This window comes from Heterodontus francisci, chromosome 4 (genome assembly GCF_036365525.1).
Source record: "Heterodontus francisci isolate sHetFra1 chromosome 4, sHetFra1.hap1, whole genome shotgun sequence".
NCBI lineage: Eukaryota > Metazoa > Chordata > Chondrichthyes > Heterodontiformes > Heterodontidae > Heterodontus > Heterodontus francisci.
The window spans coordinates 13,072,390-13,086,696 of record NC_090374.1 but is presented as its reverse complement, the minus strand read 5'-3'; the positions used below and the strand labels follow the sequence as shown (position 1 = coordinate 13,086,696).

The 14,307-nt window shown below is 44.0% G+C and overlaps 1 protein-coding gene across 4 annotated transcripts in view; it reads left to right on the top strand.

The window, feature by feature from the left end:
* LOC137368897 (pikachurin) overlaps positions 1-14,307 on the top strand; it is a 251,771-nt gene that overhangs the window by 187,858 nt on the left and 49,606 nt on the right. For 3 of the 4 annotated variants that reach the window (XM_068029148.1, XM_068029147.1, XM_068029150.1), the window contains one exon: positions 7,798-7,881. The exons of the other annotated variant lie outside the window; for it this stretch is intronic. In XM_068029148.1, coding sequence (XP_067885249.1) covers positions 7,798-7,881 — 84 coding nt within the window. The remainder of the gene's footprint in view (positions 1-7,797; positions 7,882-14,307) is intronic. 4 annotated transcript variants of the gene reach the window in all.

Genomic DNA, 14,307 nt, shown 5'->3' with positions numbered 1-14,307 from the left:
GTTGTGTATAGTTTCTGTATTTACCAGGGTGTTTATTCTGCTCCAATCGTTCCTGTATTTAGCTGGGTGTTGTGTATAGTTTCTGTATTTACCAGGGTGTTTATTCTGCTCCAATCGTTCCTGTATTTAGCTGGGTGTTGTGTATAGTTTCTGTATTTACCAGGGTGTTTATTCTGCTCCAATCGTTCCTGTATTTAGCTGGGTGTTGTGTATAGTTTCTGTATTTACCATGGTGTTTATTCTGCTCCGTATCATTCCTGTATTTAGCTGGGTGTTGTGTACAGTTTCTGTATTTACCAGGGTGTTTATTCTGCTCCAATCGTTCCTGTATTTAGCTGGGTGTTGTGTACAGTTTCTGTATTTACCAGGGTGTTTATTCTGCTCCGTATCATTCCTGTATTTAGCTGGGTGTTGTGTATAGTTTCTGTATTTACCAGGGTGTTTATTCTGCTCCAATCGTTCCTGTATTTAGCTGGGTGTTGTGTATAGTTTCTGTATTTACCAGGGTGTTTATTCTGCTCCAATCGTTCCTGTATTTAGCTGGGTGTTGTGTATAGTTTCTGTATTTACCAGGGTGTTTATTCTGCTCCAATCGTTCCTGTATTTAGCTGGGTGTTGTGTATAGTTTCTGTATTTACCAGGGTGTTTATTCTGCTCCAATCGTTCCTGTATTTAGCTGGGTGTTGTGTATAGTTTCTGTATTTACCAGGGTGTTTATTCTGCTCCAATCGTTCCTGTATTTAGCTGGGTGTTGTGTATAGTTTCTGTATTTACCAGGGTGTTTATTCTGCTCCAATCGTTCCTGTATTTAGCTGGGTGTTGTGTATAGTTTCTGTATTTACCAGGGTGTTTATTCTGCTCTGTATCATTCCTGTATTTAGCTGGGTGTTGTGTATAGTTTCTGTATTTACCAGGGTGTTTATTCTGCTCTGTATCATTCCTGTATTTAGCTGGGTGTTGTGTATAGTTTCTGTATTTACCAGGGTGTTTATTCTGCTCCAATCGTTCCTGTATTTAGCTGGGTGTTGTGTATAGTTTCTGTATTTACCAGGGATTTTATTCTGCTCCAATCGTTCCTGTATTTAGCTGGGTGTTGTGTATAGTTTCTGTATTTACCCGGGTATTCATTCTGCTCTGCATCATTCCTGTATTTAGCTGGGTGTTGTGTATAGTTTCTCTATGTACCAGGGTGTTTATTCTGCTCCGTATCATTCCTGTTTTTAGCTGGGTGTTGTGTATAGTTTCTGTATTTACCAGGGTGTTTATTCTGCTCCGTATCGTTCCTGTATTTAGCTGGGTGTTGTGTATAGTTTCTGTATTTACCAGGGTGTTTATTCTGCTCCGTATCGTTCCTGTATTTAGCTGGGTGTTGTTTATAGTTTCTGTATTTACCAGGGTGTTTATTCTGCTCCGTATCGTTCCTGTATTTAGCTGTGTGTTGTGTATAGTTTCTGTATTTACCAGGGTGTTTATTCTGCTCCGTATCGTTCCTGTATTTAGCAGGGTGTTGTGTATAGTTTCTGTATTTACCAGGGTGTTTATTCTGCTCCATATCGTTCCTGTATTTAGCTGGGTGTTGTGTATAGTTTCTGTATTTACCAGGGTGTTTATTCTGCTCCGTATGGTGCCTGTATTTAGCTGGGTGTTGTGTATAGTTTCTGTATTTACCAGGGTGTTTATTCTGCTCCGTATCGTTCCTGTATTTACCAGGGTGTTTATTCTGCTCTGTATCGTTCCTGTATTTAGCTGGGTGTTGTGTATAGTTTCTGTATTTACCAGGGTGTTTATTCTGCTCCGTATGGTGCCTGTATTTCGCTGGGTGTTGTGTATAGTTTCTGTATTTCCCAGGGAGTTTATTCTGCTCCGTATCGTTCCTGTATTTAGCTGGGTGTTGTGTATAGTTTCTGTATTTACCAGGGTGTTTATTCTGCTCCAATCGTTCCCGTATTTAGCTGGGTGTTGTGTATAGTTTCTGTATTTACCAGGGTGTTTATTCTGCTCTGTATCGTTCCTGTATTTAGCTGGGTGTTGTGTATAGTTTCTGTATTTACCAGGGTGTTTATTCTGCTCTGTATCGTTCCCGTATTTAGCTGGGTGTTGTGTATAGTTTCTGTATTTACCAGGGTGTTTATTCTGCTCCGTATCGTTCCTGTATTTAGCTGGGTGTTGTGTATAGTTTCTGTATTTACCAGGGAGTTTATTCTGCTCCGTATCGTTCCTGTATTTAGCTGGGTGTTGTGTATAGTTTCTGTATTTACCAGGGTGTTTATTCTGCTCCAATCGTTCCCGTATTTAGCTGGGTGTTGTGTATAGTTTCTGTATTTACCAGGGTGTTTATTCTGCTCCAATCGTTCCTGTATTTAGCTGGGTGTTGTGTATAGTTTCTGTATTTACCAGGGTGTTTATTCTGCTCCGTATCGTTCCTGTATTTAGCTGGGTGTTGTGTATAGTTTCTGTATTTACCAGGGTGTTTATTCTGCTCCAATCGTTCCTGTATTTAGCTGGGTGTTGTGTATAGTTTCTGTATTTACCAGGGTGTTTATTCTGCTCCGTATCGTTCCTGTATTTAGCTGGGTGTTGTGTATAGTTTCTGTATTTACCAGGGTGTTTATTCTGCTCCAATCGTTCCCGTATTTAGCTGGGTGTTGTGTATAGTTTCTGTATTTACCAGGGTGTTTATTCTGCTCCAATCGTTCCTGTATTTAGCTGGGTGTTGTGTATAGTTTCTGTATTTACCAGGGTGTTTATTCTGCTCCGTATCGTTCCTGTATTTACCAGGGTGTTTATTCTGCACCGTATCATCCCTGTATTTACCAGGGTGTTTATTCTGCTCCGTATCTTTCCTGTATTTAGCTGGGTGTTGTGTATAGTTTCTGTATTTACCAGGGTGTTTATTCTGCTCCAATCGTTCCTGTATTTAGCTGGGTGTTGTGTATAGTTTCTGTATTTACCAGGGTGTTTATTCTGCTCCAATCGTTCCTGTATTTAGCTGGGTGTTGTGTATAGTTTCTGTATTTACCAGGGTGTTTATTCTGCTCCAATCGTTCCTGTATTTAGCTGGGTGTTGTGTATAGTTTCTGTATTTACCAGGGTGTTTATTCTGCTCTGTATCATTCCTGTATTTAGCTGGGTGTTGTGTATAGTTTCTGTATTTACCAGGGTGTTTATTCTGCTCCGTATCATTCCTGTATTTAGCTGGGTGTTGTGTATAGTTTCTGTATTTACCAGGGTGTTTATTCTGCTCCAATCGTTCCTGTATTTAGCTGGGTGTTGTGTATAGTTTCTGTATTTACCAGGGTGTTTATTCTGCTCCAATCGTTCCTGTATTTAGCTGGGTGTTGTGTATAGTTTCTGTATTTACCAGGGTGTTTATTCTGCTCCAATCGTTCCTGTATTTAGCTGGGTGTTGTGTATAGTTTCTGTATTTACCAGGGTGTTTATTCTGCTCCAATCGTTCCTGTATTTAGCTGGGTGTTGTGTATAGTTTCTGTATTTACCAGGGTGTTTATTCTGCTCCAATCGTTCCTGTATTTAGTTGGTGTTGTGTATAGTTTCTGTATTTACCAGGGTGTTTATTCTGCTCCGTATCATTCCTGTATTTAGCTGGGTGTTGTGTACAGTTTCTGTATTTACCAGGGTGTTTATTCTGCTCCAATCGTTCCTGTATTTAGCTGGGTGTTGTGTATAGTTTCTGTATTTACCAGGGTGTTTATTCTGCTCCAATCGTTCCTGTATTTAGTTGGTGTTGTGTATAGTTTCTGTATTTACCAGGGTGTTTATTCTGCTCCAATCGTTCCTGTATTTAGCTGGGTGTTGTGTATAGTTTCTGTATTTACCAGGGTGTTTATTCTGCTCCAATCGTTCCTGTATTTAGCTGGGTGTTGTGTATAGTTTCTGTATTTACCAGGGTGTTTATTCTGCTCCAATCGTTCCTGTATTTAGCTGGGTGTTGTGTATAGTTTCTGTATTCACCAGGGTGCTTATTCCGCTCCGTTATGTTCCTGTATTTACCAGGGTGTTTATTCTGCTCCAATCGTTCCTGTATTTAGCTGGGTGATGTGTATAGTTTCTGTATTTACCAGGGTGTTTATTCTGCTCCGGATCGTTCCTGTATTTACCAGGGTGTTTATTCTGCACCGTATCATTCCTGTATTTACCAGGGTGTTTATTCTGCTCCGTATCGTTCCTGTATTTAGCTGGGTGTTGTGTATAGTTTCTGTATTTACCAGGGATTTTATTCTGCTCCAATCGTTCCTGTATTTAGCTGGGTGTTGTGTATAGTTTCTGTATTTACCTGGGTATTCATTCTGCTCTGCATCATTCCTGTATTTAGCTGGGTGTTGTGTATAGTTTCTCTATGTACCAGGGTGTTTATTCTGCTCCGTATCATTCCTGTATTTAGCTGGGTGTTGTGTATAGTTTCTGTATTTACCAGGGTGTTTATTCTGCTCCGTATCGTTCCTGTATTTAGCTGGGTGTTGTGTATAGTTTCTGTATTTACCAGGGTGTTTATTCTGCTCCGTATCGTTCCTGTATTTAGCTGGGTGTTGTGTATAGTTTCTGTATTTACCAGGGTGTTTATTCTGCTCCGTATCGTTCCTGTATTTAGCTGGGTGTTGTGTATAGTTTCTGTATTTACCAGGGTGTTTATTCTGCTCCGTATCGTTCCTGTATTTAGCTGGGTGTTGTGTATAGTTTCTGTATTTACCAGGGTGTTTATTCTGCTCCGTATCGTTGCTGTATTTAGCTGGGTGTTGTGTATAGTTTCTGTATTTACCAGGGTGTTTATTCTGCTCCGTATGGTGCCTGTATTTAGCTGGGTGTTGTGTATAGTTTCTGTATTTACCAGGGTGTTTATTCAGCTCCGTATCGTTCCTGTATTTACCAGGGTGTTTATTCTGCTCTGTATCGTTCCTGTATTTAGCTGGGTGTTGTGTATAGTTTCTGTATTTACCAGGGTGTTTATTCTGCTCCGTATGGTGCCTGTATTTAGCTGGGTGTTGTGTATAGTTTCTGTATTTCCCAGGGAGTTTATTCTGCTCCGTATCGTTCCTGTATTTAGCTGGGTGTTGTGTATAGTTTCTGTATTTACCAGGGTGTTTATTCTGCTCCAATCGTTCCCGTATTTAGCTGGGTGTTGTGTATAGTTTCTGTATTTACCAGGGTGTTTATTCTGCTCTGTATCGTTCCTGTATTTAGCTGGGTGTTGTGTATAGTTTCTGTATTTACCAGGGTGTTTATTCTGCTCCCTATCGTTCCTGTATTTAGCTGGGTGTTGTGTATAGTTTCTGTATTTACCAGGGAGTTTATTCTGCTCCGTATCGTTCCTGTATTTAGCTGGGTGTTGTGTATAGTTTCTGTATTTACCAGGGTGTTTATTCTGCTCCAATCGTTCCCGTATTTAGCTGGGTGTTGTGTATAGTTTCTGTATTTACCAGGGTGTTTATTCTGCTCCAATCGTTCCTGTATTTAGCTGGGTGTTGTGTATAGTTTCTGTATTTACCAGGGTGTTTATTCTGCTCCGTATCGTTCCTGTATTTACCAGGGTGTTTATTCTGCACCGTATCATCCCTGTATTTACCAGGGTGTTTATTCTGCTCCGTATCTTTCCTGTATTTAGCTGGGTGTTGTGTATAGTTTCTGTATTTACCAGGGTGTTTATTCTGCTCCGTATCGTTCCTGTATTTAGCTGGGTGTTGTGTATAGTTTCTGTATTTACCAGGGTGTTTATTCTGCTCCAATCGTTCCTGTATTTAGCTGGGTGTTGTGTATAGTTTCTGTATTTACCAGGGTGTTTATTCTGCTCCGTATCGTTCCTGTATTTACCAGGGTGTTTATTCTGCACCGTATCATCCCTGTATTTACCAGGGTGTTTATTCTGCTCCGTATCTTTCCTGTATTTAGCTGGGTGTTGTGTATAGTTTCTGTATTTACCAGGGTGTTTATTCTGCTCCAATCGTTCCCGTATTTAGCTGGCTGTTGTGTATAGTTTCTGTATTTACCAGGGTGTTTATTCTGCTCTGTTTCGTTCCTGTATTTAGCTGGGTGTTGTGTATAGTTTCTGTATTTACCAGGGTGTTTATTCTGCTCCAATCGTTCCTGTATTTAGCTGGGTGTTGTGTATAGTTTCTGTATTTACCAGGGTGTTTATTCTGCTCCGTATCATCCCTGTATTTACCAGGGTGTTTATTCTGCTCCGTATCTTTCCGGTATTTAGCTGGGTGTTGTGCATAGTTTCTGTATTTACCAGGGTGTTTATTCTGCTCCGTATCGTTCCTGTATTTAGCTTGGTGTTGTGTATAATTTCTGTATTTACCAGGGTGTTTATTCTGCTCGGTACCGTTCCTGTATTTAGCTGGGTGTTGTGTATAGTTCCTGTATTTACCACGGTGTTTATTCTTCTCCGTATCATTCCTGTATTTAGCTGGGTGTTGTGTATAGTTTCTGTATTTACCAGGGTGTTTATTCTGCTCCAATCGTTCCTGTATTTAGCTGGGTGTTGTGTATAGTTTCTGTATTTACCAGGGTGTTTATTCTGCTCCAATCGTTCCTGTATTTAGCAGGGTGTTGTGCATAGTTTCTGTATTTACCAGGGTGTTTATTCTGCTCCAATCGTTCCTGTATTTAGCAGGGTGTTGTGCATAGTTTCTGTATTTACCACGGTGTTTATTCTTCTCCGTATCGTTCCTGTATTTAGCTGGGTGTTGTGTATAGTTTCTGTATTTACCCAGGTGTTTATTCTGCTCTGTATCGTTCCTGTATTTAGCTGGGTGTTGTGTATAGTTTCTGTATTTACCAGGGTGTTTATTCTGCTCCGTATCGTTCCTGTATTTAGCTGGGTGTTGTGTATAGTTTCTGTTTTTACCAGGGTGTTTATTCTGCTCCAATCGTTCCTGTATTTAGCTGTGTGTTGTGTATAGTTTCTGTATTTACCCGGGTGTTTATTCTGCACAGTATCATTCCTGTATTTACCAGGGTGTTGTGTATAGTTTCTGTATTTACCCGGGTGTTTATTCTGCACAGTATCATTCCTGTATTTACCCGGGTATTCATTCTGCTCTGTATCATATCTGTATTTAGCTGGGTGTTGTGTATAGTTTCTGTATTTACCCGGGTGTTTATTCGGCACCGTATCGTTCCTGTATTTACCCGGGTGTTTATACAGCTCTCTGTATAGTTTCTGTATTTACCAGAGTGTTTATTCTGCACCGTATCGTTCCTGTATTTACCCGGGTATTCATTCTGCACCGTATCGTTCCTGTATTTACCCGGGTGTTTATACAGCTCTCTGTACAGTTTCTGTATTTACCCGGGTGTTTATACAGCTCTCTGTGTCGTTCCTGTATTTACCCGGGTGTTTATACCGCTCTCTGTTTCGTTCCTGTATTTACCCGGGTGTTGATACAGCTCTCTGTATCGTTCCTGTATTTACCCGGGTGTTTATACAGCTCTCTGTATCGTTCCTGTATTTACCCGGGTGTTGATACAGCTCTCTGTATCGTTCCTGTATTTACCCGTGTGTTTATACAGCTCTCTGTATCTTTCCTGTATTTACCCGGGTGTTTATACAGCTCTCTGTATCGTTCCTGTATTTACCCGGGTGTTTATACAGCTCTCTGTATCGTCCCTGTAGTTACCCGGGTGTTTATACAGCTCTACTGTATCGTTCCTGTAGTTACCCGGGTGTTTATACAGCTCTACTGTATCGTTCCTGTATTTACCCGGGTGTTTATACAGCTCTACTGTATCGTTTCTGTATTTACCCGTGTGTTTATACAGCTCTCTGTATTGTTGCAGTTATAACCTTGGCAGTGGCACAGTTGCCATCTTGGTGAATGGATCATTTCACGATGACCGATGGCATCGTGTGAAGGCGGTTCGGTGAGTCCCCTCGTCTGGTGTGTGTCTGTCTTTGCTTTAGCTGTAGATGTATGTGTGAATAAGCATGCACTGATATGTATATGTATCTGTATTTGTTCATGTTTGTATGTACCTGCTTGCCCATGTATGCCAACGTCCTCCAGCTCCACCTCAGCACCACCTCTCTTGACCCCTTCACTGTCTCCGAGTTAACATGCTGTTTGGCCCCTTCACTGTCTTGAGTTAACATGCTGTTTGGTCCCTTCACTGTCTTGAGTTAACATGCTGTCTGGCCCCTTCACTGTCTCCAAGTTAACATGCTGTTTGGCCCCTTCACTGTCTTGAGTTAACATGCTGTCTGGCCCCTTCACTGTCTTGAGTTAACATGCTGTTTGGCCCCTTCACTTTCTTGAGTTAACATGCTGTCTGGCCCCTTCACTGTCTTGAGTTAACATGCTGTTTGGCCCCTTCACTTTCTTGAGTTAACATGCTGTCTGGCCCCTTCACTGTCTTGAGTTAACATGCTGTTTGGCCCCTTCACTTTCTTGAGTTAACATGCTGTTTGGCCCCTTCACTTTCTTGAGTTAACATGCTGTCTGGCCCCTTCACTGTCTCCAAGTTAACATGCTGTTTGGCCCCTTCACTGTCTCCGAGTTAACATGCTGTTTGGCCCCTTCACTGTCTCCAAGTTAACATGCTGTTTGGCCCCTTCACTGTCTCCAAGTTAACATGCTGTTTGACCCCTTCACTGTCTTGAGCTAACATGCTGTTTGGCCCCTTCACTGTCTCCAAGTTAACATGCTGTTTGGCCCCTTCACTGTCTCCAAGTTAACATGCTGTTTGACCCCTTCACTGTCTTGAGTTAACATGCTGTGTGGCCCCTTCACTGTCTCCGAGTTAACATGCTGTTTGGCCCCTTCACTGTCTTGAGTTAACATGCTGTTTGGCCCCTTCACTGTCTTGAGTTAACATGCTGTTTGGCCCCTTCACTGTCTCCGAGTTAACATGCTGTTTGGCCCCTTCACTGTCTCCGAGTTAACATGCTGTTTGGCCCCTTCACTGTCTCCGAGTTAACATGCTGTTTGGCCCCTTCACTGTCTCCAAGTTAACATGCTGTTTGGCCCCTTCACTGTCTCCAAGTTAACATGCTGTTTGGCCCCTTCACTGTCTCCAAGTTAACATGCTGTTTGACCCCTTCACTGTCTTGAGCTAACATGCTGTTTGGCCCCTTCACTGTCTCCAAGTTAACATGCTGTTTGGCCCCTTCACTGTCTCCAAGTTAACATGCTGTTTGACCCCTTCACTGTCTTGAGTTAACATGCTGTGTGGCCCCTTCACTGTCTCCGAGTTAACATGCTGTTTGGCCCCTTCACTGTCTTGAGTTAACATGCTGTCTGGCCCCTTCACTGTCTTGAATTAACATGCTGTTTGGCCCCTTCACTGTCTCCGAGTTAACATGCTGTTTGGCCCCTTCACTGTCTCCGAGTTAACATGCTGTTTGGCCCCTTCACTGTCTCCGAGTTAACATGCTGTTTGGCCCCTTCACTGTCTCCAAGTTAACATGCTGTTTGGCCCCTTCACTGTCTCCAAGTTAACATGCTGTTTGACCCCTTCACTGTCTTGAGCTAACATGCTGTTTGGCCCCTTCACTGTCTCCGAGTTAACATGCTGTTTGGCCCCTTCACTGTCTCCAAGTTAACATGCTGTTTGGCCCCTTCACTGTCTCCAAGTTAACATGCTGTTTGGCCCCTTCACTGTCTCCAAGTTAACATGCTGTTTGACCCCTTCACTGTCTTGAGTTAACATGCTGTTTGGCCCCTTCACTGTCTCCGGGTTAACATGCTGTTTGACCCCTTCACTGTCTTGAGTTAACATGCTGTTTGGCCCCTTCACTGTCTCCAAGTTAACATGCTGTTTGGCCCCTTCACTGTCTTGAGTTAACATGCTGTTTTGCCCCTTCACTGTCTTGAGTTAATATGCTGTTTGGCCCCTTCACTGTCTTGAGTTAACATGCTGTTTGGCCCCTTCACTGTCTTGAGTTAACATGCTGTTTGGCCCCTTCACTGTCTCCAAGTTAACATGCTGTTTGGCCCCTTCACTGTCTTGAGTTAACATGCTGTTTGGCCGCTTCACTTTCTTGAGCTAACATGCTGTTTGGCCCCTTCACTGTCTTGAGTTAACATGCTGTTTGGCCCCTTCACTGTCTCTGAGTTAACATGCTGTTTGGCCCCTTCACTTTCTTGAGTTAACATGCCGTTTGGCCCCTTCACTGTCTTGAGTTAACATGCTGTTTGGCCCCTTCACTGTCTCCGAGTTAACATGCTGTTTGGCCCCTTCACTTTCTTGAGTTAACATGCTGTTTGGCCCCTTCACTGTCTCCAAGTTAACATGCTGTTTGGCCCCATCACTGTCTCCAAGTTAACATGCTGTTTGGCCCCTTCACTGTCTCCGAGTTAACATGCTGTTTGGCCCCTTCACTGTCTTGAGTTAACATGCTGTTTGGCCCCTTCACTGTCTCCGCGTTAACATGCTGTTTGGCCCCTTCACTGTCTCCAAGTTAACATGCTGTTTGGCCCCTTCACTTTCTTGAGTTAACATGCTGTTTGGCCCCTTCAGTGTCTTGAGTTAACATGCTGTTTGGCCCCTTCACTGTCTCCAAGTTAACATGCTGTTTGGCCCCTTCACTTTCTTGAGTTAACATGCTGTTTGGCCCCTTCACTGTCTCCAAGTTAACATGCTGTTTGGCCCCTTCACTGTCTCCAAGTTAACATGCTGTTTGACCCCTTCACTGTCTTGAGTTAACATGCTGTGTGGCCCCTTCACTGTCTCCGAGTTAACATGCTGTTTGGCCCCTTCACTGTCTTGAGTTAACATGCTGTTTGGCCCCTTCACTGTCTTGAGTTAACATGCTGTTTGGCCCCTTCACTGTCTCCGAGTTAACATGCTGTTTGGCCCCTTCACTGTCTCCGAGTTAACATGCTGTTTGGCCCCTTCACTGTCTCCGAGTTAACATGCTGTTTGGCCCCTTCACTGTCTCCAAGTTAACATGCTGTTTGGCCCCTTCACTGTCTCCAAGTTAACATGCTGTTTGGCCCCTTCACTGTCTCCAAGTTAACATGCTGTTTGACCCCTTCACTGTCTTGAGCTAACATGCTGTTTGGCCCCTTCACTGTCTCCAAGTTAACATGCTGTTTGGCCCCTTCACTGTCTCCAAGTTAACATGCTGTTTGACCCCTTCACTGTCTTGAGTTAACATGCTGTGTGGCCCCTTCACTGTCTCCGAGTTAACATGCTGTTTGGCCCCTTCACTGTCTTGAGTTAACATGCTGTCTGGCCCCTTCACTGTCTTGAGTTAACATGCTGTTTGGCCCCTTCACTGTCTCCGAGTTAACATGCTGTTTGGCCCCTTCACTGTCTCCGAGTTAACATGCTGTTTGGCCCCTTCACTGTCTCCGAGTTAACATGCTGTTTGGCCCCTTCACTGTCTCCAAGTTAACATGCTGTTTGGCCCCTTCACTGTCTCCAAGTTAACATGCTGTTTGACCCCTTCACTGTCTTGAGCTAACATGCTGTTTGGCCCCTTCACTGTCTCCAAGTTAACATGCTGTTTGGCCCCTTCACTGTCTCCAAGTTAACATGCTGTTTGACCCCTTCACTGTCTTGAGTTAACATGCTGTTTGGCCCCTTCACTGTCTCCGGGTTAACATGCTGTTTGACCCCTTCACTGTCTTGAGTTAACATGCTGTTTGGCCCCTTCACTGTCTCCATTTTAACATGCTGTTTGGCCCCTTCACTGTCTTGAGTTAACATGCTGTTTTGCCCCTTCACTGTCTTGAGTTAACATGCTGTTTGGCCCCTTCACTGTCTTGAGTTAACATGCTGTTTGGCCCCTTCACTGTCTTGAGTTAACATGCTGTTTGGCCCCTTCACTGTCTCCAAGTTAACATGCTGTTTGGCCCCTTCACTGTCTTGAGTTAACATGCTGTTTGGCCCCATCACTTTCTTGAGCTAACATGCTGTTTGGCCCCTTCACTGTCTTGAGTTAACATGCTGTTTGGCCCCTTCACTGTCTCTGAGTTAACATGCTGTTTGGCCCCTTCACTTTCTTGAGTTAACATGCCGTTTGGCCCCTTCACTGTCTTGAGTTAACATGCTGTTTGGCCCCTTCACTGTCTCCGAGTTAACATGCTGTTTGGCCCCTTCACTTTCTTGAGTTAACATGCTGTTTGGCCCCTTCACTGTCTCCAAGTTAACATGCTGTTTGGCCCCATCACTGTCTCCAAGTTAACATGCTGTTTGGCCCCTTCACTGTCTCCGAGTTAACATGCTGTTTGGCCCCTTCACTGTCTTGAGTTAACATGCTGTTTGGCCCCTTCACTGTCTCCGAGTTAACATGCTGTTTGGCCCCTTCACTGTCTCCAAGTTAACATGCTGTTTGGCCCCTTCACTTTCTTGAGTTAACATGCTGTTTGGCCCCTTCAGTGTCTTGAGTTAACATGCTGTTTGGCCCCTTCACTGTCTCCAAGTTAACATGCTGTTTGGCCCCTTCACTGTCTCCGAGTTAACATGCTGTTTGGCCCTTTCACTGTATTGAGTTAACATGCTGTTTGGCCCCTTCACTTTCTTGAGTTAACATGCTGTTTGGCCCCTTCACTTTCTTGAGTTAACATGCTGTTTGGCCCCTTCACAGTCTTGAGTTAACATGCTGTTTGGCCCCTTCACTGTCTTGAGTTAACATGCTGTTTGGCCCCTTCACTGTCTTGAGTTAACATGCTGTTTGGCCCCTTCACTGTCTCCGAGTTAACATGCTGTTTGGCCCCTTCACTGTCTCCAAGTTAACATGCTGTTTGGCCCCTTCACTGTCTCCGGGTTAACATGCTGTTTGGCCCCTTCACTGTCTCCAAGCTAACATGCTGTTTGGCCCCTTCACTGTCTTGAGTTAACATGCTGTTTGGCCCCTTCACTGTCTCCAAGTTAACATGCTGTTTGGCCCCTTCACTGTCTGCAAGTTAACATGCTGTTTGGCCCCTTCACTTTCTTGAGTTAACATGCTGTTTGGCCCCTTCACTGTCTCCAAGTTAACATGCTGTTTGGCCCCTTCACTGTCTCCAAGCTAAAATGCTGTTTGGCCCCTTCACTGTCTTGAGTTAACATGCTGTTTGGCCCCTTCACTGTCTCCAAGCTAACATGCTGTTTGGCCCCTTCACTGTCTGCAAGTTAACATGCTGTTTGGCCCCTTCACTGTCTTGAGTTAACATGCTGTTTGGCCCCTTCACTGTCTCCGAGTTAACATGCTGTTTGGCCCCTTCACTGTCTCCAAGTTAACATGCTGTTTGGCCCCTTCACTTTCTTGAGTTAACATGCTGTTTGGCCCCTTCACTGTCTTGAGTTAACATGCTGTTTGGCCCCTTCACTGTCTCCAAGTTAACATGCTGTTTGGCCCCTTCACTGTCTCCGAGTTAACATGCTGTTTGGCCCTTTTACTGTATTGAGTTAACATGCTGTTTGGCCCCTTCACTTTCTTGAGTTAACATGCTGTTTGGCCCCTTCACTTTCTTGAGTTAACATGCTGTTTGGCCCCTTCACTTACTTGATTTAACATGCTGTTAGGCCCCTTCACTGTCTCCGAGTTAACATGCTGTTTGGCCCCTTCACTGTCTTGAGTTAACATGCTGTTTGGCCCCTTCATTGTCTTGAGTTAACATGCTGTTTGGCCCCTTCACTGTCTTGAGTTAACATGCTGTTTGGCCCCCTCACTGTCTTGTGTTAACATGCTGTTTGGCCCCTTCACTGTCTTGAGTTAACATGCTGTTTGGCCCCTTCACTGTCTTGAGTTAACATGCTGTTTGGCCCCTTCACTGTCTCCGAGTTAACATGCTGTTTGGCCCCTTCACTGTCTCCGAGTTAACATGCTGTTTGGCCCCTTCACTGTCTCCGAGTTAACATGCTGTTTGGCCCCTTCACTGTCTCCAAGTTAACATGCTGTCTGGCCCCTTCACTTTCTTGAGTAAACATGCTGTTTGGCCCCTTCACTGTCTTGAGTTAACATGCTGTTTGGCCCCTTCACTGTCTTGAGTTAACATGCTGTTTGGCCCCTTCACTGTCTTGAGTTAACATGCTGTTTGGCCCCTTCACTGTCTTCAGTTAACAAGCTGTTTGGCCCCTTCACTGTCTTGAGTTAACATGCTGTTTGGCCCCTTCACTATCTTGAGTTAACATGCTGTTTGGCCCCTTCACTGTCTCCAAGTTAACATGCTGTTTGGCCCCTTCCCTTTCTCCGAGTTAACATGCTGTTTGGCCCCTTCACTGGCTCCGAGTTAACATGCTGTTTGGCCCCTTCACTTTCTTGAGTTAACATGCTGTTTGGCCCCTTCCCTTTCTCCGAGTTAACATGCTGTTTGGCCCCTTCACTGTCTCCGAGTTAACATGCTGTTTGGCCCCTTCACT